The sequence below is a fragment of the Salvelinus sp. IW2-2015 genome, unplaced genomic scaffold (assembly GCF_002910315.2).
Source record: "Salvelinus sp. IW2-2015 unplaced genomic scaffold, ASM291031v2 Un_scaffold1135, whole genome shotgun sequence".
Taxonomy (NCBI): domain Eukaryota; kingdom Metazoa; phylum Chordata; class Actinopteri; order Salmoniformes; family Salmonidae; genus Salvelinus; species Salvelinus sp. IW2-2015.
In genome coordinates this window covers 212574-237110 of record NW_019942747.1, presented here as the reverse complement: position 1 = coordinate 237110, position 24537 = coordinate 212574, and the positions used below count along the sequence as shown (strand labels likewise).

The 24537-nt window shown below is 45.4% G+C and overlaps 1 protein-coding gene across 2 annotated transcripts in view; it reads right to left on the bottom strand.

Annotated features, from left to right (window-relative positions):
* LOC112069857 (SRSF protein kinase 1) overlaps window positions 1-24537 on the bottom strand; it is a 122038-nt gene that overhangs the window by 6363 nt on the left and 91138 nt on the right. Inside the window, exons 3-11 of one of the 2 annotated variants that reach the window (XM_070438743.1) lie at window positions 12753-12859; window positions 12392-12500; window positions 12203-12290; window positions 12031-12118; window positions 9732-9838; window positions 9293-9458; window positions 4437-4462; window positions 3669-3882; window positions 2977-3348 (exon numbers count right to left, since the gene is read on the bottom strand). In XM_070438743.1, the coding sequence (XP_070294844.1) occupies window positions 2977-3348; window positions 3669-3882; window positions 4437-4462; window positions 9293-9458; window positions 9732-9838; window positions 12031-12118; window positions 12203-12290; window positions 12392-12500; window positions 12753-12859 (1277 nt within the window). The remainder of the gene's footprint in view (window positions 1-2976; window positions 3349-3668; window positions 3883-4436; window positions 4463-9292; window positions 9459-9731; window positions 9839-12030; window positions 12119-12202; window positions 12291-12391; window positions 12501-12752; window positions 12860-24537) is intronic. The other variant, XM_024137239.2, reaches the window with a different exon arrangement.

Here is a 24537-nt window from a genome sequence, read left to right as displayed (position 1 = left end):
AGATAACACTACAGATAACACTACAGATACCGCCCCGCCTACAGATAACACTACAGATACCGCCGCGCCTACATAAACACTACAGATAACACTACAGATACCGCCGCGCCTACAGAGATAACACTACAGATACCGCCGCCCTACAGATAACACTACAGATAACACTACAGATAACACTACAGATACGCCACGCCTACAGATAACACTACAGATACCGCCGCGCCTACAGATAACACTACAGATACCGCCGCGCCTACAGATAACACTACAGATAACACTACAGATAACACTACAGATACCGCCACGCCTACAGATAACACTACAGAAATACCGCCGCCGCCTACAGATAACAACAGATACCGACCGCGCCTACAGATAACACTACAGATACCGCCCGCCTACAGATAACACAGATACCGCCGCGCCTAAGATAACACTACAGATACCGCCACGCCTACAAAACACTACAGATACCGCCGCGCCTACAGATAACAGTACAGATAACACTACAGATACCGCCGCGCCACGATAAACACTACAGATACCGCCACGCCTACAGATAACACTACAGATACCGCCCGCCTACAGATAACAGTACAGTATACCGCTCGCCTACAGATAACACTACAGATAACACTACAGATACCGCCGCGCCTACAACACTACAGATACCGCCGCGCCTACAATAACACTACAGATACCGCCTTGCCTACAGATAACACTACAGATACTGCTGCCTACAGATAACACTACAGATCGCCACGCCTACGATAACACTACAGATAACACTACAGATACCGCCGCGCCTACAGATAACACTACAGATACCCCGCCCTACAGATAACACTACAGATACCGCCGCGCCACAGATAACACTACAGATAAACACTACAGATAACCACTACAGATACCGCCGCGCCTACAGATAACAGACAGATAAACAGTACAGATAACAGTACAGAAACACTACAGATAACACTACAGATACCGCCCACGCCTACAGATAACACTACAGATAACACTACAGATACCGCCGCGCTACAGATAACACTACAGAAACACTACAGATACCGCCGCGCCTACAGATAACACTACAGATACCGCCGCGCCCTACAGATAAACACTACAGATACCGCCGCGCCTACAGATAACACTACAGATACCGCCGCGCCTACAGATAAACACTACAGATACCGCCGCGCTACAGATAACACTTCAGATACCCCGCGCCTACAATAACACTCAGATAACACTACAGATACCGCCGCGCCTACAGATAACACTACAATACCGCCGCGCCTACAGATAACAGTACAGATAACACTACAGATAACACTACAGATACCGCCGCGCCTACAGATAACACTACAGATAACACTACAGATACCGCCGCGCCTACAGATAAACACTACAGATACCGCCGCGCCTACAGATAACACTACAGATAACACTACAGATAACACTACAGATACCGCCCGCGCCTACAGATAACACTACAGATAACACTACAGATAACAGTACAGATACCGCCGCGCCTACAATAACACTACAGATACCGCCACGCCTACAAGATAACACTACAGATACCGCCGCACCTTACAGATAACAGACAATACCGCCGCCTACAGATAACACTACAATACCGCCTGTCTACAGATAACACTACAGATACCGCCACGCCTACAGATAACACTACAGATAACACTACAGATACCGCCCGCCCACAGATAACACTACAGATACCGCCGCGCCTACAGATAAACACAATACCCGCGCCTACAGAAACAGTACAGATAACACTACAGATACCCGCGCCTACAGATAACACTACAGATACCACGCACAGATACACTACAGATACACTACAATACCGCCGCGCCTACGAAAACACTACAGATAACACTACAGATACCGCCGCGCCTACAGATAACACTACAGATAACACTACAGATACCGCCGCGCCTACAGATAAACAGTACAGATAACACTACAGATACCGCCACGCCTACAGATAACCACTACAGATACCGCCACGCCTACAGATAACACTACAGATACCGCCACGCTACAGATAAACACTACAGATACCGCATAACTCGATCCGCCGCGCCTACAGATACACTACAGATACCGCCGCGCCTACAGAATAACACTACAGATAACACTACAGATACACACAGATACCCCACGCCTACAGAAACACTACAGATACCGCCAGCGCCTACAGATAACACTACAGATACCCCACACTTACAGATAACACTACAGATACCGCCGCGCCTACAAAAACACTACAGATACCCACGCCCGCCTACAATAACACTACAATAACACTACAGATACCGCCGCGCTACAGATACCCACGCCTACAATAAACTACAAGATAACCACTACAGATACCGCCACGCCTACAGATAACACTCAGATACCGCACGCTTACAGATAACACTACAGATACCGCCGCGCCTACAAATAACACTACAGATACCGCCACGCTACAGATAACCACTCAGAAACACTACAATACCGCCACGCCTACAGATAAACACTACAGATTACCGACCACGCCTACAGATAGAACACTACAGATAACACGACTAACACAACAGATAACACTACAGATACCGCCGCGCCACAGATAACACTACAGATACCGCCACGCCTACAGATAACACTACAGATAACACTACAGATACCGCCACGCCTACAGATAACACTACAGATACCGCCGCGCCTACAGATAACACTACAGATAACACTACAGATACCGCCACGCCTACAGCTGTAGTGTATTCAGTGATGTGAAACATTCAGAATGTTGCAGATAGACATGTAAGGAGTAGATCTGACGATCATTTAATCTACATGTTAGAGAGACGTGTGATGTACATGACATCTCTGTTCCATCTGAATGTTCAGTAACGCTGCGGCTTCCTGATGAAGTACCCAGCAAAGTGTCACTTCTCCACCACTAACCGTTCCTCTCCTCCTCCTCTTCATCCTCTATTCCAGGCATCATCACAGTCTCCATCTCCTTCTCTGGTCGTTTACACTCCTCCATCTCTCTCTCCTTCCCCTGCTCTCTCCCTTGTTTACCGTCTGTACCGGGATCGTGTGGGTCACCGGGACCTTTGCCGTTGTACTCTGGGTAAGATGCATTGACCGGCAGGTCTCGACCCTCCGTGCTGGCGTTGAGTTTGTTGGCTTTCTGTTGGTCCTCTTCGTCTATCTCCTCTTCTTCCTCGGTCCTCTGTACCTCCTGGCTCGCCGTGTCCTCCTCTGTGTGGCCGTTGCAGGTCACCTCCATCCTGCTCTCCTCCTCCTCCTTCTCTTCCGGTTTATCTAGACCTGGGTCAATGCAACAGATCAGTCAGTCAGTCACACGAATAGCAATCAATACACTGCCGTGATCGCCAAACAGAAGAAAACGGCCTGAAACAGGGAAGGTACTACGTCAACTTATGCAAGAACTGGCAGAAATGTTTTGCTGTAGCGTGCCCTAATGTACACGATCCAAGTCACCAACCCTGGTCCCATGATATATGGTTTAAAAAGAAATATGCCTTTCAGGTCCTTTAAAAACAAAAAAGGAAACAGAATCTAATAGAGGTCCGCAGCATCGTTCTGATCTAGATTAAAGGTGAAGCACAGTCCCCGGGTGGGTTTACCTGCTGTGACATCATTAGCCATGTCCTGTAGCGTGTCAGACGAGGGCGGGGGGGCACAGGGAGGGGCGTCTGTAGTGGTCTCTTCCTCCCCCTCCTCTTCCTCTCCTCCTTCCGGCGCTCCCTCCATCTCCTGAATCCTCTTCTCTAACATCTCTGCCTGCTTCTTCTGTTTCTTCTTCATCTTCTTCTTCTTGTTCTTAGACATCTTCACCGTCTGAGGGGCGAGGAGAGAAGAGGGGCAAGGAAGAGAGGGGCGAGGAGAGGAGCGAAAATAGGGACGACGAGGAGAAGAGGGACGAGGAGGGGAACGAGGAGAGTTGAGGAGAGGGGCGACGAGAAGGGGGGGAGAGGATACGGATAAGGAGACGGCATAAGGGGGAGAGGGATGAGGAGGAGGGATATGGATAAGGGGGAGGGGATGAGGAGAGGATAAGGGGAGAGGGATGAGATGAGGGGTTAAGGAGAGGATATGGATAAGGAGAGAATGATAAGGGGGAGAGGGATGAGGAGGGGGTAAGGAGAGAGATGGATAAGAGAGAGAATGATAAGGGGGAGAGGGATGAGATGAGGAGGGGGTAAGGAGAGGGAGATTAAAATAAATAAAATGGGAAGAGAGAAGAAGGCTTAAGGTTTGGACTACTGTACCATTGCTAAGTGTGAACAGAACCACCACTCCAACACATTATCTGGTAGATACAGCTGGTAGCAGCCACCACACCACACAAAACAACATGCCTTTAGAAATAACACAAAGACTGATAGACTCACTGGTTTGGGTGCTGGAGCTGTGCTCACTGTGAACAGAGAGAACAATTTAGTCAGTGTTATTTGTCCTCAGCAAAAATAACGACTAAACCAGCAGCAAAAGGTGATATGTCATATCTGCCTCAGTAATTAGCATGCAGTTTCAGTAGTACAGTGTGCATGTACTTTGTGTTGTGCGTGTACTTTTGTGTGTGGCGTGTACTTTGTGTGTGTGTGTGTGTTGTGTGTGTGTGTGTGTGGTGTGTGTGTGTGTGTGTGTGTGTGTGCTCTGATTCACACACAGCTCTCCAGTGTCGTGGACCAGCCGGGACTCGCACACCATCCCCGACCCCGCCTAAGAGACGGACGGTTATTTCTGCACCAAAACCCAGTGACTCACTGAACACCTATTTTTTATAGCCTTCGTGGCTTTGCATAATGGCCTGTTCTCTAGTGTCTTCTCTTTCTTCTGTTGCATAATGGCCTGTTCTCTAGTGTCTTCTCTTTCTGTTGAATAATGTCCTGTTCTCTAGTGTCTTCTCCTCTTTCTGTGCATAATGTCCTGTTCTCTCGTGTCTTCTCTTTCTGTTGAATAATTGCCTGTTCTCTAGTGTCTTCTCTTTCTGTTGAATAATGGCCTGTTCTCTCGTGTCTTCTCCTGTCTGTTGAATAATGCCTGTTCTCTAGTGTCTTCTCCTGTCTGTTGAATAATGGCCTGTTCTCTCAGTGTCTTCTCCTATGCCTGTTTGAATAATGGCCTGTTCTTCTCGTGTCTGTGAATAATGTCCTGTTCTCTAGTGTCTTCTCTTTCTGTTGCATAATGTCCTGTTCTCTCGTGTCTTCTCTTTCTGTTGAATAATTTCCTGTTCTCTTGTGTCTCCTCCTGTCTGTTGAATAATGGCCGTTCTCTAGTGTCTTCTCCTATGTCTGTTGCATAATGTCCTGTTCTGTCGTGTCTTCTCCTCTCTGTTGAATAATTGCTATTCTCTAGTGTCTTCTCCTATGTCTGTTGCATAATGGCCTGTTCTCTCGTGTCTTCTCCTGTCTGTTGAATATGGCCTGTTCTCTAGTGTCTTCTCCTATGCCTGTTGAATAATGGCTGTTCTCTCGTGTCTGTTGAATAATGTCCTGTTCTCTAGTGTCTTCTCCTCTTTCTGTTGCATAATGTCCTATTCTCTCGTGTCTTCTCTTTCTGTTGAATAATTGCCTGTTCTCTAGTGTCTTCTCTTTCTGTTGAATAATTGCCTGTTCTCTCGTGTCTTCTCTTTCTGTTGAATAATGGCCTGTTCTCTAGTGTCTCTCTTTCTGTTGCATAATGGCCTGTTCTCTCGTGTTCTTCTCCTGTCTGTTGAATAATGGCCTGTTCTCTAGTGTCTTCTCCTATGTCTGTTGCATAATGGCCTGTTCTCTTGTGTCTTCTCCTGTCTGTTGAATAATGGCCTGTTCTCTAGTGTCTTCTCCTATGTCTGTTGCATAATGGCCTGTTCTTGTCGTGTCTTCTCCTCTCTGTTGAATAATTGCCTGTTCTCTAGTGTCTTCTCCTATGTCTGTTGCATAATGGCCAGTTCTCTCGTGTCTTCTCCTGTCTGTTGAATAATGGCCTGTTCTCTAGTGTCTTTCTCCTGTCTGTTGAATAATTGCCTGTTCTCTAGTGTCTTCTCCATGTCTGTTGCATAATGGCCTGTTCTCTCGTGTCTTCTCCTGTCTGTTGAATAATGGCCTGTTCTCTAGTGTCTTCCCTATGTCTGTTGAATAATGGCCTGTTCTCTAGTGTCTTCTCCTGCTGTTGAATAATGGCCTGTTCTCTAGTGTCTTCTCCTAGTCTGTTGAATAATGGCCTGTTCTCTAGTGTCTTCTCCTATGTCTGTTGAATAATTGCCTGTTCTCTCGTGTCTTCTCCTATGTCTGTTGAATAATAGCCTGTTCTCTCGTGTCTTCTCCTATGTCTGTTGAATAATTGCCTGTTGTCTCGTGTCTTCTCCTATGTCTGTTGAATAATGTCCTGTTCTCTAGTGTCTTCTCCTCTTTCTGTTGCATAATGTCCTATTCTCTCGTGTCTTCTCTTTCTGTTGAATAATTGCCTGTTCTCTAGTTCTTCTCTTTCTGTTGAATAAATTGCCTGTTCTCTCGTGTCTTCTCTTTTCTGTTGAATAATGGCCTGTTCTCTAGTGTCTTCTCTTTTGTTGCATAATGGCCTGTTCTCTCGTGTCTCTCTCCTGTCTGTTGAATAATGGCCTGTTCTCTAGTGTCTTCTCCTATGTCTGTTGCATAATGGCCTGTTTCTGTCGTGTCTTTCTCCTCTCTGTTGAATAATTGCCTGTTCTCTAGTGTCTTCTCCTATGTCTGTTGCATAATGGCCAGTTCTCTCGTGTCTTCTCCTGTCTGTTGAATAATGGCCTGTTCTCTATGTCTTCTCCTGTCTGTTGAATAATTGCCTGTTCTCTAGTGTCTTCTCCTATGTCTGTTGCATAATGGCCTGTTCTCTCGTGTCTTCTCCTGTCTGTTGAATAATGGCCTTTCTCTAGTGTCTTCTCCTATGTCTGTTGAATAATGGCCTGTTCTCTAGTGTCTTCTCCTGTCTGTTGAATAATGGCCTGTTCTCTAGTGTCTTCTCCTATGTCTGTTGAATAATGGCCTGTTCTCTAGTGTCTTCTCCTATGTCTGTTGAATAATTGCCTGTTCTCTCGTGTCTTCTCCTATGTCTGTTGAATAATAGCCTGTTCTCTCGTGTTCTTCTCCTATGTCTGTTGAATAATTGCCTGTGTCTCGTGTCTTCTCCTATGTCTGTTGAATAATGTCCTGTTCTCTAGTGTCTTCTCCTCTTTCTGTTGCATAATGTCCTATTCTCTCGGTGCTTCTCTTTCTGTTGAATAATTGCCTGTTCTCTAGTGTCTTCTCTTTCTGTTGAATAATTGCCTGTTCTCTCGTGTCTTCTCTTTCTGTTGAATAATGGCCTGTTCTCTAGTGTCTTCTCTTTCTGTTCATAATGCCTGTTCCTCGTGTCTTCTCCTGTCTGTTGAATAATGGCCTGTTTCTCTAGTGTCTTCTCCTATGTCTGTGCATAATGGCCTGTTCTCTTGTGTCTTCTCCTGTCTGTTGAAAAATGGCCTGTTCTCTAGTGTCTTCTCCTATGTCTGTTGCATAATGGCCTGTTCTGTTGTGTCTTCTCCTGTTTCTGAATAATGGCCTGTTCTCTAGTGTCTTCTCCTATGTCTGTTGCATAATGGCCTGTTCTGTCGTGTCTTCTCCTCTCTGTTGAATAATTGCCTGTTCTCTAGTGTCTTCTCCTATGTCTGTTGCATAATGGCCAGTTCTCTCGTGTCTTCTCCTGTCTGTTGAAAATGGCCTGTTCTCTAGTGTCTTCTCCTGTCTGTTGAATAATTGCCTGTTCTCTAGTGTCTTCTCCTATGTCTGTTGCATAATGGCCTGTTCTCTCCGTGTCTTCTCCTGTCTGTTGAATAATTCCTGTTCTCTAGTGTCTTCTCCTGTCTGTTGAATAATGGCCTGTTCTCTAGTGTCTTCTCCTATGTCTGTTGAATAATGGCCTGTTCTCTAGTGTTTCTCCTATGTCTGTTGAAATAATTGCCTGTTCTCTCGTGTCTTCTCCTATGTCTGTTGAATAATAGCCTGTTCTCTCGTGTCTTCTCCTATGTCTGTTGAATAAATTGCCTGTTGTCTCGTGTCTTCTCCTATTTCTGTTGAATAATGGCCTGTTCTCTAGTGCTTCTCCTATGTCTGTTGAATAATGGCCTGTTCTCTAGTGTCTTCTCCTCTGTCTGTTGAATAATGGCCTGTTCTCTCGTGTCTTCTCCTGTCTGTTGAATAATGGCCTGTTCTCCCGTTCTGTTCATAATGGCCTGTTCTCACGTGTCTTCTCCTCCGTCTGTTGCATAATGGCCTGTTCTCTAGTGTCTTCTCCTATGTCTGTTGAACAATGGCCTGTTCTCTCATGTCTTCTCCTGTCTGTTGAATAATGGCCTGTTCTCTCGTGTCTTCTCCTATGTCTGTTGAACAATGGCCTGTTCTCTCATGTCTTCTCCTGTCTGTTGAATAATGGCCTGTTGTCTCGTGTCTTCTCCTATGTCTGTTGAATAATGGCCTGTTCTCTAGTGTCTTCTCCTATGTCTGTTGAATAATGGCCTGTTCTCTCGTGTCTTCTCCTGTCTGTTGAATAATGGCCTGTTCTCTAGTGTCTTCTCCTCGGTCTGAGGCTGTTAGAGTTAGCGCTACTGCAGCTCTCCCTCTCAATGTCACCCCTACCATTACAGATGGATCAGCATCAGACAGCTAGATAAAAGGGTTCGTTTCATCACTTCAACACCACACCAGAACAAAGCCCAGTCTCATCTCAATCCATATCTACCATCAACTACTTTTTTCACCTAAACGTTAGGCTCAGTCTTTAGATATCAAGTCTGTCAGTGATTTGCCTCTGATGCTTGTGTCTGAATTTCCCTATAAAACTCTTGATGTACCAGCAAAACAGGAATCCAGACAATGAATGAATAACCTTAATGTTTTTCCCTCTTTGTTCTGATCATTCTCCTAGACTGGCTGGTGATCCCAGACTGAAACGCTGAATGTCTGGCTCGACTTGGCAGGGCTCGCTCTTTTTGTTCAGAACATTGGGACAAAGCACCATACAAAAAAATATATGATCCTTTGAAGAGCTTATAATTAAGAGCTTTGAGTGAAAAGCACTAATTAATACAATCTCATTATTCACCAGCATGCCAAGCCCTGATGGTAATGCTATTATGTCCATGTTGATACAGCTTTCCAACACTGCACCGTGTTCATTCAAAATGGTGGATGCGAGGGGTCAGTTACCAGCAGCCATCTTCCTGACATAGTGTGTGTGTGTGTGTGTGTGTGTGTACCTGCGGAACCGGAGGGGGGTGGAGCTCCAGTCCTCTGCCATTCCGTTGCCTCGGCAGCCATCTTCTTGATGTAGGGCTCGTTGACCGTCAACAGGATGTTCTCTGGCTTGATGTCTGTATGGATGATCTTACACTTGGAGTGAAGGTAGTCCAGGCCCTGGAGAACCTACAGGAGGGCAGAGGATCAGTAAGACCACGGCTGTATCTGAGGGTTTCAACAATGAGGAAACATTCCCCAGATTCCAGTTGGAGGACTCCTGGAACCATGGAAACTTTTGGTAAAGTTTCTGGAATTTTAAACCCGCTTTCAATACCAATTACTAACAGTTTCAGAGTTAAAATTCTGTTGAATGTTTGTTTTTGCTATCAAAATAACCTGGAACGCACCCAACCTGGAACGCACCCAATGTTGTGTGAGAAATAAGCTGAGTTGTTTTACCTGTCGTATGATGCTCTTGACGCAGGGCAGAGGAAGGCCCTGGTAGTTAGACTTGATGATCCACTTCAGCAGGTGATGACCCAGAACCTCAAACACCATACAGACATCTGACAGGGGAGGTCAAGGACCTGTACAGGACTAGTACAGGACAAGTAGAGGACAAGTACAAGACTAGTAGAGGACAAGTACAGGACTAGTACAGGACAGCATGGGAGAGGTGGGAAGCCTAACTCAAAACACACACCCCCTTGTCATTCACCCTTTTGCATTTGGCTTACACCTACGCAATATAAAATGTCAACACCTAAAAGGTTCTGCCAAGAACCAAGATGGAAGTAGGCACACCAACCCAGAACTCATTACCAACTCTTCAAGAAGCTAGGACATGCTGGGACGGAGTCTGGGAGTGTTGCCTGGACACCCAGCTGTGATCAGGATGTAACGGTCTCTAGCTAGGCGAACAGAGAAACTGTCAGAACTTTGGGCATCCGTGTGTGTCCTCTAGCTGGAATGTGTTGTGTTGCCAAACGTCCAGACAACGCTGGCCAAACGTCAGCAAGGCAGGGACACATCTGTGTGTCCTCTAGCTGGAATGTGTTGTGTGGCCAAACGTCAGCAAGGCAGGGACACATCTGTGTGTGTCCTCTAGCTGGAATGTGTTGTGTTGCCAAACGTCCAGAGAACGCTGGCCAAACGTCAGCAAGGCAGGGACACATCTGTGAGCCACCAATAGTTAGTGGCAGGACTTGGGCAATTAATCGTTTAACTTCTTTGGGACAGCGGGGGCAGTATTGAGTAGCTTGGATAAAAAGGTGCCCAGAATAAACTGCTTGCTACTCTGTCCTAAAAGCTAGAATATGCATATAATTAGTAGATTTGGATAGAAAACACTCTGAAGTTTCTAAAACTGTTTGAATGATGTCTGTGAGTATAACAGAATTCATATGGCAGGCAAAAACCTGAGAAAAAATCCAACCAGGAAGTGGGGAATCTGAGGTTTGAAGTTTTCAACTCTTTGCCTTTCTAAGATACAGTGGAAATGGGGTCATGTTGCACTTCCTAAGGCTTCCACTAGATGTCAACAGTATTTAGAACCTTGTTTTATGCTTCTACTATAAAGGAGAGGGGAATGAGTCAGAGGTCTGGCAGAGTGCCACGAGCTGGCCACGCGCATTCACATGAAAGGTAGCTTGGAACATTATTGAAGATTTATGATAAAAACATCCTAAAGATTGATTCTATACTTCGTTTGACATGTTTCTACGGACTGTAATATGACTTTTCGTCTGAACTTTCGCCTGGACCTGCCAGCGCGTCGTCAGTTTGGATTGTGTACTAAATACGCGAACAAAAGGAGTTATTTGGACATAAATGATGGACTTTATCGAACAAATCAAACATTTATTGTGGAACTGGGATTCCTGGGAGTGCATTCTGATGAAGATCGTCAAAGGTAAGTGAATATTTATAATGCTATTTCTAACTTTGTTGACTTCACAACATGGCAGATATCTCTTTGACTTGTTAGGGCTCTGAGCTCTGTACTCAGATTATTGCATGGTGTGCTTTTTCGGTAAAGCTTTTTGAAATCTGACACAGTGGTTGCATTAAGGAGAAGTTTATCTAAAGTTCCATGCATAACACATGTAATTTCATCAACATTTATGATGAGTATTTCTGTAAATTGATGTGGCTCTCTGCAAAATCACCGATGTTTTGGAAGCAAAACATTACTGAACGTAACATGCCAATGTAAACTGTGATTTTTGGATATAAATATGAACTTTATCGAACAAAACATACATGTATTGTGTAACATGAAGTCCTATGAGTGCCATCTGATGAATATCAAAGGTTAGTGATTAATTTTATCTCTATTTATGATTTTTGAGACTCCTCTCTTTGGCTGGAAAAATGGCTGTTTTTCTGTGGCTATGTACTGACCTAACATAATCATTTGGTGTGCTTTCGTCGTAAAGCCTTTTTGAAATTTGACACGTTGGCTGGATTCACAACAAGTGTAGCTTTAATTTGGCGTATTGCATGTGTGATTTCATGAAAGTTAAATTTTTATAGTAATTTATTTGAATTTGGAGCTCTGCATTTTCACTGGATGTTGGCCATGCGGGACGCTGGCGTCCCACATATCCCAGAGAGGTTGAGGCTCATAATATTGACCAATAGTAACACACTGATCCGAGTGAGTACGGAGTACATGGAATATGCCGGTTCTCTCTTGTTGTCAGTTTTCATACTATGTTGAGCAGCAGTGTTGTCGTTGACGTTTAACTGAGGATACGAGTTCCGTTGATGCCAGAGATCCTGAAGTCATCCAGTAGCTGAACTACCCTCTCCCTGCTGGGGTCCTTCTGGTCCGTGTTCCTGACCTGGAACACACACATCAATACTAATCATATTGAGTACAAGTGAGCGACTGAGTGACTGAGTGAGTGAGTGTATGTGTTCCTCACTGATCTCAGCAGCTTGATCTCATCCAGGGCTGTCTCAGTGTAATGCTCTGCACTCTTCACCACCTTCATGGCCACAAAACACTTCCCCCTGGAAATACAGGACAACATATGTTACACAATGAAACACCAATAAGCCTCTACCACTTTAACGGGCCTTTACTCAGCACCATTTACACAGACAGAACTTACTGTATGTCCCAGGCCAACCACACGGTGGAGAAATGTCCCCAGCCCAGCTTCCTGATCACATGGTATCTACCATTGAACAGGTCTCCTATCTTCACATGGTGGTAACCTCCTGCAATAGTAACACATATTAGTTGGATGTGTGCATGTGTGTGTGTTGTACCTCTACAGTAGCCGGTGAGTGTGTGTGTGTGTGTGTTGTACCTCTACAGTAGTTGGTGTGTGTGTGTGTGTGTGTGTGTGTGTGTGTGTGTTGTACCTCTACAGTAGTTGGTGTGTGTGTGTGTGTGTGTGTGTTGTACCTCTACAGTAGTTGGTGTGTGTGTTGTACCTCTACAGTAGTCGGTGTGTGTGTCTATCATACCTCTACAGTAGTCATTGGGGTCTTCCTGCTCCTCATCGTCAGAGCCCAGTATCTCCTCATCCTGGTCTGGGAGAGGAGAGTCATTCTGCTGGGATGCAGGGTCTGGTCTGGAGAGAGAGAGGGAGAGATGGGGAGAAAGGAGAGAGAAGAGTGAATGGGGAAAGGAGGGAGAAAGATTAGACAAAGCTTATCTTTTTCATTCAAATCGCAGAAATTTCTCAAATTTTGGCCACAAATATATTTACATCCCTATTGGTGAGCATTTCTCCTTTCCCAAAATATTCCATCCACTTTACAGGTGTGGCAAATCAAGAAGCTGATTAAACAGCATGATCCTTACACAGGTGCACCTTGTGTTGGGACAATAAACGGCCACTTCAAAATGATATGATTGAGCGTGCTATTGGCACGGTAATGCCCACAGTCAGCAATGCTCATTTCTCTACCATAAGCCACCTCTAACGTTGTTTTAGAGAATTTGGCCGTATGTCCAACCGGCCTCACCACCGCAGACCGCACATAGCCACGCTAGCCCAGGACCTCCACATCTGGCTTCTTCACCAGTGGGATAATCTGAGGGGTTGAGAAGTATTTCTGTAATAATGCCCCAGTGGGTGTGCCTGGCTGCCAAGTTCATGTGCCCTCCCAGGCCCACCCATGGCTGCGCCCCTACCCAGTCATGTTAAATCCATAGATTAGGATCTGATGACCTTATTTCAACAGACCGATTTCATTACATCAACTAACTCAGTCAAACCTTTGAAATTGCTGCATGTTGCATTTATATTTTCATTCAGTATACACACACACACACACCAGAACAAAGCCAAAGTCTCATCTCAATCCATAGATTATATACATACACTATATATGCACAAAAGTATGTGGACACAACTTCAAATTAGTGGATTTGGCCATTTCAGCCACACCCGTTGCTGACAGGTGTATAAAATTGAGCACACAGCCATGCAATCTCCATAGACAAACATTGGCAGTAGAATGGCCTCACTGAAGAGCTTGGTGACTCAACGTGGCAATGTCCGAACGAGTCAGTTTGTCAAATTTCTGCCCTGGTCAACTGTAAACATTGTGACTGAAGTGGAAACGTCTAGGAGCAACAACGGCTCAGCGGCGAAGTGGTAGACCACACAAGCTCACAGAACGGGGCCGCCGAGTGCTGAAGAGCATAAAAATGGTCTGTCCTCGGTTGCAACACTCACTACCGAGTTCCAAACTGCCTCTGGAAGCAAAATCAGCCCAATAACTGTTTGTCGGGAGCTTCATGAAATGGGTTTCCATGGCAGAGCAGCCGCACACAAGCCTAAGATCACCATGCGCAATGCCAAGTGTCAGCTGGAGTGGTGTAAAGCTCACTGCCATTGGACTATGGAGCAGTGGAAACGCACTCTCAGGAGTGATGAATCACGCTTCACCATCTGGTAGTCCGATGGACGAATCTGGGATTGGCGGATGCCAGGAAACACTACCTGCCCCAATGCATAGCGCCAACTGTAAAGATTGTTGGAGGAGGAATAATTGTCTGGGGCTGTTTTTCATGGTTAGGGCTTTTCCCTTCCAGTAAAGGGAAATTTTAACGCTACATCATACATGGACATTCTAGATGATTCTGTGCTTCCAACTTTGTGGCAACAGTTTGGGAAAGGCCCTTTCCTGTTTCAGCATGACAATGCCCCCCCGTGCACAAAGCGAAGTCCATACAGAAATGGCCTGCACAGAGCCCTAACAACCCCATCAAACACCTTTAGAATACCCAACATCAGTGTCCGACCTCACTAATACTCTCGTGGCTGAATGGAAGTCCCTGCAGCAATGTTCCAACATCTGGCGGAAAGCCATCCCAGAGGAGTGGAGGCTTTATAAAGACAGGTCTATAAATCAATAGCCTAACGGTTAAATGTGCCTAATTAAAGTTGGGGTTTCCCCTCCTCAATTGTCTTGGACAATTAAGGGCTGTTTCCTCCTCTCTTCACTAAGCTGCTGCCTCCGCCACATTGTCCAACACCAATGTGCTGGGTAACTTATAGCAACATAGGGAGCGGCGCCAATTCAACGGCGCACTGAAGATTGTGTCAGAACCGCGGCCAGCAACCCAACGCAGGTGAAAGTGCATTTGTTATAAAATATATTTAGTGTTGCCCCATTTTTTTTGGACATAATATAACCATATACAATTTCAGTAACACGTCTTAAGAGTGATCTACTGTGCCACCAGTGGCCTCCGCAATGGATTAGTCCACTGAGACAGGTGTGAATCAGATGGGTGTCTTGGGCACCATGGGAAAAATAGATTTGCGACTGCTTGACTAAAGAAATCTGTCGACCAAGAGCCTATCGACCAAATAATCGACCAGTCAACTAAATGTGGTCAGCCCTAGTTTACTATATACACAGTCAGCCCACTGAGCCCAGTGGAGTGGAGAGTCCGTCAGTAGTGAGACTGTGGATGGAGACTGAAGTAGCTTATTAAACGGAAGCGTCTGTTTCTCTGTGCTCTACTTTATAATCATCGGTCTGTAATGGATGGGGGGGGATTGGCGAATATATCAGACTCAAAAGAAACGTGGCTTTTCTCTGCAACTTCACTATTACCGTTACACTTCGTTATTACCCGTGATGGCGCGGGAGGAAATGGCTCCCGTCTTATCGGCTCTTAACCAATCATGCTATTTTGTTTGTTTTTTCACGTTGTTCGTAACTTGTCTTGTACATAATGTTGCTGCTGGCGTCTCTTATGACCAAAAATAACTTCTGGACATCAGAACTGGGATTACTCACCTCAAATTAGACGAAGAGTTTATCTTCAATGAGTCGGACGGGAGGGATATACTAGACACCCGACTAGACCCAGATCCCTGTCATTCGCTGGAGAAGGAAACTGAGATCTCACTTAAAAATATCAGGGTGCCTTGTGAGGATCAGGTGACGAGTGGCTAATCTGCCTTTGCCTTCCGTCCTGCTAGCTAACGTTCAATAGCTGGAAAATAAATGGGACGAACTGAAAGCACGTATATCCTACCAACGAGACATTAAAAACGGTAATATCTTATGTTTCACCGAGTCATGGCTGAAGGACGACATTAAGAACATACAGCTGGCGGGTTATACACTCTATCGGCAGGACAGAACAGCAGCATCTGGTAAGACAAGGGGCGGGGACCTATGCATATATGTAAACAACAGCTGGTGCACGATATCTAAGGAAGTAGCTAGGTTTTGTAGAGTATCTCAAGACCACACTACCTACCTAGAGAGTTTCTGTATTTTCCGTAGCTGTTTACATACCACCACAGAACGAGGCTGGCACTAAAACAGCACTCAATGAGCTGTATAAAGCCATAAGCAAACAGGAAAACGCTCATCCAGAGGCGACACTCCTAGTGGTCAGGGACTTTAATGCAGGGAAACTTTAAAACAGTTTTACCTCATTTCTAATCAGCATGTTAAATGTGCAACCAGAGGGAAAGAAATTCTAGACCACCTTTACTCTACATACAGAGATGCGTACAAAGCTCCCCCTCACCCTCCATTTGGCATATCTGACCATAATTATATCCTCCTGATTCCTGCTTACAAGCAAACACTAAAGCAGGAAGTACCAGTGACTCGCTCAATACGGAAGTGGTCAGATGATGCGGATGCTACGCTACAGGACTGTTTTGCTAGCACAGACTGGAATATGTTCTGGGATTCTTCCGAAGGCATTGAGGAGTACACCACATCAGTCACTGGCTTTATCAATAAGTGCATTGAGGATGTCATCCCCACAGTGACTGTACGTACATACCCCAATCAGAAGCCATGGATTACAGGCAAAGTTCGCACTCAGTTAAAGGGTAGAGCTGCCGCTTTCAAGGAGCGGGACTCTAACCCAGAAGCTTATAATAATTCCCGCTATGCCCTCTGACGAACCATCAAACAGGCAAAGCTTCAATACAGGACTAAGATCGAATCGTACTACACCAGCTCCGACGCTCGTCGGATGTGGCAGGGCTTGCAAACTATTACAGACTACAAAGGGAAGCACAGCCGAGAGCTGCCCAGTGACACGAGCATACCAGACGAGCTAAATAACTTTCATGCTCGCTTCGAGGCAAGTAACACTGAAACACGCATGAGAGCACCAGATGTTTCCCGGACGACTGTGTGATCACACGCTTATCGGCTGCAGAGTGTAAGACCTTTAAACAGGTCAACATTCACAGGGCCAGACAGATTACCAGGACGTGTACTCAGAGCATACGCTGACCAACTGGCAAGTGTCTTCACTGACATTTTCAACCTCTCCCTGTCTGAGTCTAATACCAACATGTTTCAAGCAGACCACCATAGTCCCTGTGCCCAAGAACACTAAGGTAACCTGCCTAAATGACTACCGACCCGTAGCACTCATGTCTATAGCCATGAAATGCTTTGAAAGGCTGGTCATGGCTCACATCAACACCATTATCCCAGAAATCCTAGACCCACTCCAATTTGCATATCACACCAACAGATCCACAGATGATGCAATCTCTATTACACTCCACACTGCCCTTTCACACCTGGACAAAAGGAACACTTATGCTATTCATTGACTACAGCTCAGCGTTCAACACCACAGTGCCCTCAAAGCTCATCACTAAGCTAAGGACCCTGGGACTAAACACCTCCCTCTGCAAGGACCGAGCACGCCCCCATTCTCATCGACCGGGCTGTAGTGGAGCAGGTTGAGAGCTTCAAGTTCCTTGGTGACCACATCACCAACAAACTAACATGGTCCAAACACACCAAGACGGTCATGAAAACCTAGACGGTCAACAAAACCTATTTCCCCTCAGGAGACTGAAAAGATTTAGCATGGGTCCTCAGATCCTCAAAAGGTTCTACAGCTGCACCAACGAGAGCATCCAGACGTGTTGCATCACTGCCTTGTATGGCATTTGCTCGGCCTCCGACCGCAAGGCACTACAGAGGGTAGTGCGTACGACCCAGTACATCACTGGGGCTAAGCTTCTTGCCATCCAGGACCTCTATACCAGGCGGTGTCAGAGGAAGGCCCTAGTGAAACACTCCAGCCACCCAAGTCATAGACTGTTCTCTCTGCTACCACATTGCAAGCGGTACCGGAGCACCAAGTCCAGGTCCAAAAGGCTTCTTAACAGCTTCTACCCCTAAGCCATAAGACTCCTGAACAGCTGATCAAATGGCTACCCAGACTATTTGCATTGCCCCCCCTCCCATGCTGCTGCTACTCTGTTTATTATCTATGCATAGTCACTTTAATAACTCTACCTACATATACATATTACCTCGACACTGGTGCCCCCGCACATTGACTCTGTACCAGTACCCCCTGTATATAGCCCCACTATTGTTATTTACTGCTGCTCTTTAATGATTAGTTATTCTTATCTCTTACTTTTCTTTTTTGGTATTTTCTTAAAACTGCATTGTTGGTTAAGGGCTTGTAAGTAAGCAGTGTAAGGTCTACTACACCTGTTGTATTCGGCGCATGTGACCAATACAACTTTATTTATCAGTAGCATTTCATTATTATTATTATTTAAGTTATTACCTTTAAATATTTGTCTAGTATACAAACTAACAAACGTCAGATTGGAGAGGAATTACGGAAAAAATACAGATTCCGATTTTGACACTAAACCATTCACACCAAGTCAGATTCGTTTGTCCCTCCACTTTCCTGAACAATTCGCACAACACTTATTTGGTTACTACATGATTCCATATGTGTTATTTCATAGTTCTGATGTATTGACTATTATTCTGTACAAAATAGTAAAAATAAAGAAAAACCCTGGAATGAGTAGGCGTGTCCAAACTTTTGACTGGTACTGTATAAACATCTGTGACAGGCATGAAGATGAAATGGACGACCATTAGAAAAGAGGCACGCAACCTGTCCAAAGCCTAATAATCAGGTACATTTTAACAACCTGTCCAAAGCCTAATGATCAGGTACATTTTAACAACCTGTCCAAGCTAATAATCAGGTAATTTTAACAACACTAAGTTCCAAAACGCTAATGATCCAGGTACATTTTAACAACCTGTCCAAAGCCTAACAGTGATACAGGTACATTTAAAACAACCTGTCCAAAAGCCTAATGAAGGTACATTTTAACAACCTGTCCAAAACCTAATGATCAGGTACATTTTAACAACCTGTCCAAAGCCTAATGATCAGGTACATTTTAACAACCTGTCCAAACCTAATGAACAGGTACATTTTAACAACCTGTCCAAAGCCTAATGATCAGGTACATTTTAACAACCTGTCCAAGCCTAATGATCAGGTACATTTTAACAACCTGTCCAAACCTATGATCAGGTACATTTTAACAACCTGTCCAAAGCCAAAGCCTAATGATCAGGTACATTTTAACAACCTGTCCAAAGCCTAATGATCAGGTACATTTTAACAACCTGTCCAAAGCCTAATGATCAGGTCAGCTGTTGATCAATTTTAGTGAAGCAATGGGTTGACAGTGTTTTATCAGTGCAACCACTTATTGATAAAGGTAAATGCAGGCGGATATTATTTTTCTCTGTCTTTTAGGGTTGACTAAAGCATAGGTGGTCACCTAGATTCACTACACTAAGCTGTTCTATATACTATGTTACACTATACTATGCCACACCATACATTACAATACCGCACTATATACTTTACCATACCACATACTATACTATAATATATACTATACCATACTATACCACACCATAAAAGGCTATACGAACGAAGGCATTCATATTTTTGTTTTCGCCGTTCCCTTTTTGCGTAATTCAGGCATCTTGGCTGGCCCATCTCTTCCCCCTAACTCTAGTGCTTGAACGAGTACCCTATATATAGACAAACAGCAGCAATATAGTTTGAAACTTATTTCAAGCAATTTTTTTAAACTATGGCCTATTTGAGGAGAGAAGCATCGATCCATCCTATTGGCCTTTCTAGGGAGTTTTTTCTAGCCACCGTGCTTCTACACCTGCATTGCTTGCCGTTTGGGGTTTTAGGCTGGGTTTCTGTACAGCACTGAGATATCAGCTGATGTACGAAGGGCTATATAAATACATTTGATTTGATATTGCTTGCCGAATGGCTATAAAAATAGGCTACAGCGTTGGCAATGAACAGACAGGTTTGAATGACGAGAGTGACGTGTAACCTAGCTCTGCTGTGACGTGATCACATTGGCTAAACTGATACCGTACAAATGTAAAAACAGGCAGAGAGATCTGTGTTCATTAATTCATTCACACAACGAATACACAGACCTGTCATTCGCAGTGCGCAGCCTGTCAGTGGCCTGTCAGTGGCAGCGTCCCAGATAACAATTTATATTGGTCAACAGCTTATTTTGCAACCTGTTCCGAATAAATAATTGACAGATTGTGGCAGGACAATATTTCACAATTGGTGTAAAGGACTTCATAAACAAAAGACGTGGCTTCTGTTTATTTATTTATTCCTAATTATTCGGTCGAAAACAACAGACTTGGTGAGAAAGGGCCTTTTGTGAAAATAGGCCTTTTACAAGATGAAATCATGACAGGAACGTTTGATTCTTATTAAAAGATAGAGTCCAGACTGGCTACTTTAGGAAACTTTCAGAATGGACATATAGGCCTATAGAGAGCATCAGAATGGACATAAAGGCCTATAGAGAGCATCAGAATGGACATAATGGACATATAGGCCTATAGAGCAGCATCAGAATGACATAAAGGCCTATAGAGAGCATCAGAATGGACATATAGCCTATAGAGAGCATCAGAATGGACATATAGGCCTATAGAGAGGCATTCAGAATGGACATATATAATGGGGCCCTATAGAGAGCATCAGAATGGACATAAAGCCATATGCACAAGAAGGACTAAGCATGCAGAAGTGGACATATAGGCCTATAGAGAGCATCAGAGGTGGACATAAAGGCCTATAGAGAGCATCAGAATGGACATATAGGCCTATAGAGAGCATCAGAGTGACTAAAGCCTATAGAGACATAGAATGGACATAAAGGCCTATAGAGAGCATCAGAATGGACATATAGGCCTATAGAGAGCATCAGAATGGACATATAGGCCTATAGAGAGCATCAGAATGGACATAAAGGCCTAAAGAGCATCAGAATGACATAAAGCCTATAGAGAGCATCAGAATGGACATAAAGGGCCTATAGAGAGCATCAAGAATGGACATAAAGGCCTATAGAGAGCATCAGAATGGACATAAAGGCCTATAGAGAGCATCAGAAGGACATATAGGCCTATAGAGAGCATCAGAATGACATAAAAGGCCTATAGAGGAAAACCAGTGTTCACACAGCACCACGCCTGTGTAAAAAGACCAGTCAACCAAAGCCACCAATGTATGTCAACCACAAGAGCAAATATTCTTTCCTTAAAACCTATTACAAAAAACCTAGGCCTACCTTAGGCTTTCCGAAAGTAGGCTACAAGATAATGAATTGACAAGGACAGTACGCAGGGAGAGCAGCTTATAGTAGTATGAAGATGAAACTGACAATCAAATAGAAACAAATACACGCAACATGTCCATAGCCTATTTATCAGCATAAGATTTGTCTATCATTATTAACAGATTCCATATCATACCATGCCTGGAGGGATAGCATTGTCTATTTGACACAACATTAACGTATTATAGGCTCAGAGCCAGAACCTTGTCGACTTGTAATATTAATAATTAATAAAGTCAGACACACCCAACCGGTTTTAAAAGACCGCTTTTATTATTTACAAGCAAGCAAGAACACGTGCACTGCATAAAAAACGCCACACATCAAAGACTGAAGTGCCATAGCCTATAGCACTTCCACAAGTTTATCTAGATGGAAAATAAAGTTAATAAAAAATAATTTTAAAAATGAATGTATGCCGATTTAAAAACGTTTGAATGACAGTGTTTTTATTTTCATGGCAGCAATCATCCATAACCGTCAGACAGACAGTTATTCAGTTACCGTCACAGACCTAGCATCTCATACACACTGTTGTTACCCAAACACAGACACACTGGTCTCACCCAAACACACTGCTCAACATACTGGTCTCACCCCAAACACACTCGCTCACATACTGTCTCACCCAAACACAACTGCTCACATACTGGTCTCACCCAAACACAACTGCTCACATACTGGTCTCACCCAAACACACTGCTCACATACTGGTCTCACCCCAAACACACTGCTCACATACTGGTCTCACCCAAACACACGCTCCACATACTGGTCTCACCCCAAACACACTGCTCACTCACACACACTGGTCTCACCCAAACACACTGCTCACTCACACACACTGGTCTCACCCAAACACACTGCTCACATACTGGTCTCACCCAAAACACACTGCTCACATACTGCTCACCCCAAACACACTGCTCACTCACACATACTGGTCTCACCCAAACACACTGCCTCACTCACACATACTGGTCTCACCCAAACACACGCTCACTCACACACACTGCTCTCACCAAACACACTGTCTCACCCAAAACACCTGCTCACTCACACACACTGTCTCACCCAAACACACTGCTCACACACTGGTCTCACCCAAACACGCTGCTCACTCACACACACTGTCTCACACAAGGCGGGTGGCTTGTTGAGCTGATGCTTGTCCTCCAGCCTCATCATTACTATGAAATATACAGTCTACCATATTATCCGAATAAGAACCAACCATTCACACCACTTCAATTAAGAGGCTTAAAGACACACCAGTGAATATTAAAACATTAACCCCACTTTGTGTAACAGCATACCCAGTTCATTAAGTAGAAAACATGGAATCCATTTTATATACGTGAGGCTACATTGGGGTTCATAAAAAGGCTGTTGAATTTGAAGTGGAAACGCATGTAATCAGTCCAAACCAAGCTGGAGGGAGAGGAGAGATGGGACCAGTCCAAACCAAGCCAGAGGAGGGAGGAGAGATGACCACCTTCCATTGACCAGTCCAAACCAAGCCAGAGGGGAGGAGAGATGGGACCAGTCCAAACCAAGCCAAGGAGGAGGAGAGAGGGGACCAGTCCAAACCAAGCCAGAGGGAGGAGGAGGAGTGGAAACCAGTCCAAACCAAGCCAGAGGAGGAGAGAGAGATGGGACCGTCCAAACCAGCCAGAGGGAGGAGAGATGGACCAGTCTAAACCAAGCTAGAGGAGGAGGGAGGGATGGAAACCAGTCCAAACCAAGCTAGAGGAGGGAGAGAGAGATGGACCAGTCCAAACCAAGCACAGGAGGGAGGGAGAGATGGACCAGTCTAAACCAAGCCAGAGGGAGGGAGGGAGAGATGGGACCAGTCCAAACCAAGCCAGAGGGAGGGAGAGATGGGACCAGTCTAAACCAAGCCAGAGGGAGGAGAAGATGGACCAGTCTAAACCAAGCCAGAGGAGGAGATGGACCAGTTCTAAACCAAGCCAGAGGAGGGAGAGATGGACCAGTCCAAACCAAGCAGAGGGAGGGAGAGATGGACCAGTCTAACCAACCAGAGGAGGGAAGATGGACCAGTCTAAACCAAGCCAGAGGGGGAGAGATGGGACCAGTCTAAACCAAGCCAGAGGGGGAGAGATGGGACTAGTCCAAACCAAGCCAGAGGAGGGAAGATGGACCAGTCTAAACCAAGCCAGAGGAGGGAGAGATGGGACCAGTCTAAACCAAGCCAGAGGGAGGGAGAGATGGACCAGTCTAAACCAAGCCAGAGGGGAGAGATGGGACCAGTCCAAGCCAAGCCAGAGGGAGGGAGAGATGGACCAGTCCAAACCAAGCCAGAGGGGGGAGAATGGGACAGTCCAAACCAAGCTAAGGGAGGAGAGATGGACCAGTCTAAACCAAGCCAGAGGAGAAGAGATGGGACCAGTCCAAACCAAGCTAGAGGAGGAGAGATGGGACCAGTCCAAACCAAGCTAGAGGGAGAGAGAGATGGGACCAGTCCAAACCAAGCCAGAGAGAGAGATGGACCAGTCTAAACCAAGCTAGAGGAGGGAGGGGAGTGAAAACCAGTCCAAACCAAGCTAGAGAGGGAGAGAGAGATGGACCAGTCCAAAACCAACCAGAGGAGGAGGGAGAGATGGACCAGTCTAAACCAAGCCAGAGGGAGGAGGGAGAGATGGGACCAGTCCCAAACCAAGCCAGAGGAGGGAGAGATGGGACCAGTCTAAACCAAGCCAGAGGAGGGAAGATGGACCAGTCTAAACAACCAGAGAGGGAGATTGGACCAGTCTAAACCAAGCCAAGAGGAAGAAAATGAAAACTAGACAACGAAGGAGGAGGAGAGAGGACCAGTCCAAACCAAGCCAGAGGAGGAGAGAGGACCAGTCTAAACCAAGCCAGAGGAGGAGAGATGGGACAGTCTAAACCAAGCCAGAGGGGAGAGAATGGGACCAGTCTAAACCAAGCCAGAGGGGAGAGATGGGACTAGTCCAAACCAACCAGAGGAGGGAGAATGGACCAGTCTAAACCAAGCCAGAGGAGGGAGAGATGGACCAGTCTAAACCAAGCCAGAGGGGGAAGATGGACCAGTCCAAACCAAGCCAGAGGGAGGGGAAGATGGACCAGTCCAAACCAAGCCAGAGGGAGGGAGAGATGGGACCAGTCCAAACCAAGCCAGAGGGGAGAGATGGACCAGTCCAAACCAACCAGAAGGGGGAGAGATGGACCAGTCCAAACCAAGCTAGAGGAGAGAGATGGGACCAGTCTAAACCAAGCCAAGGGAGAGAGATGGGATTGTC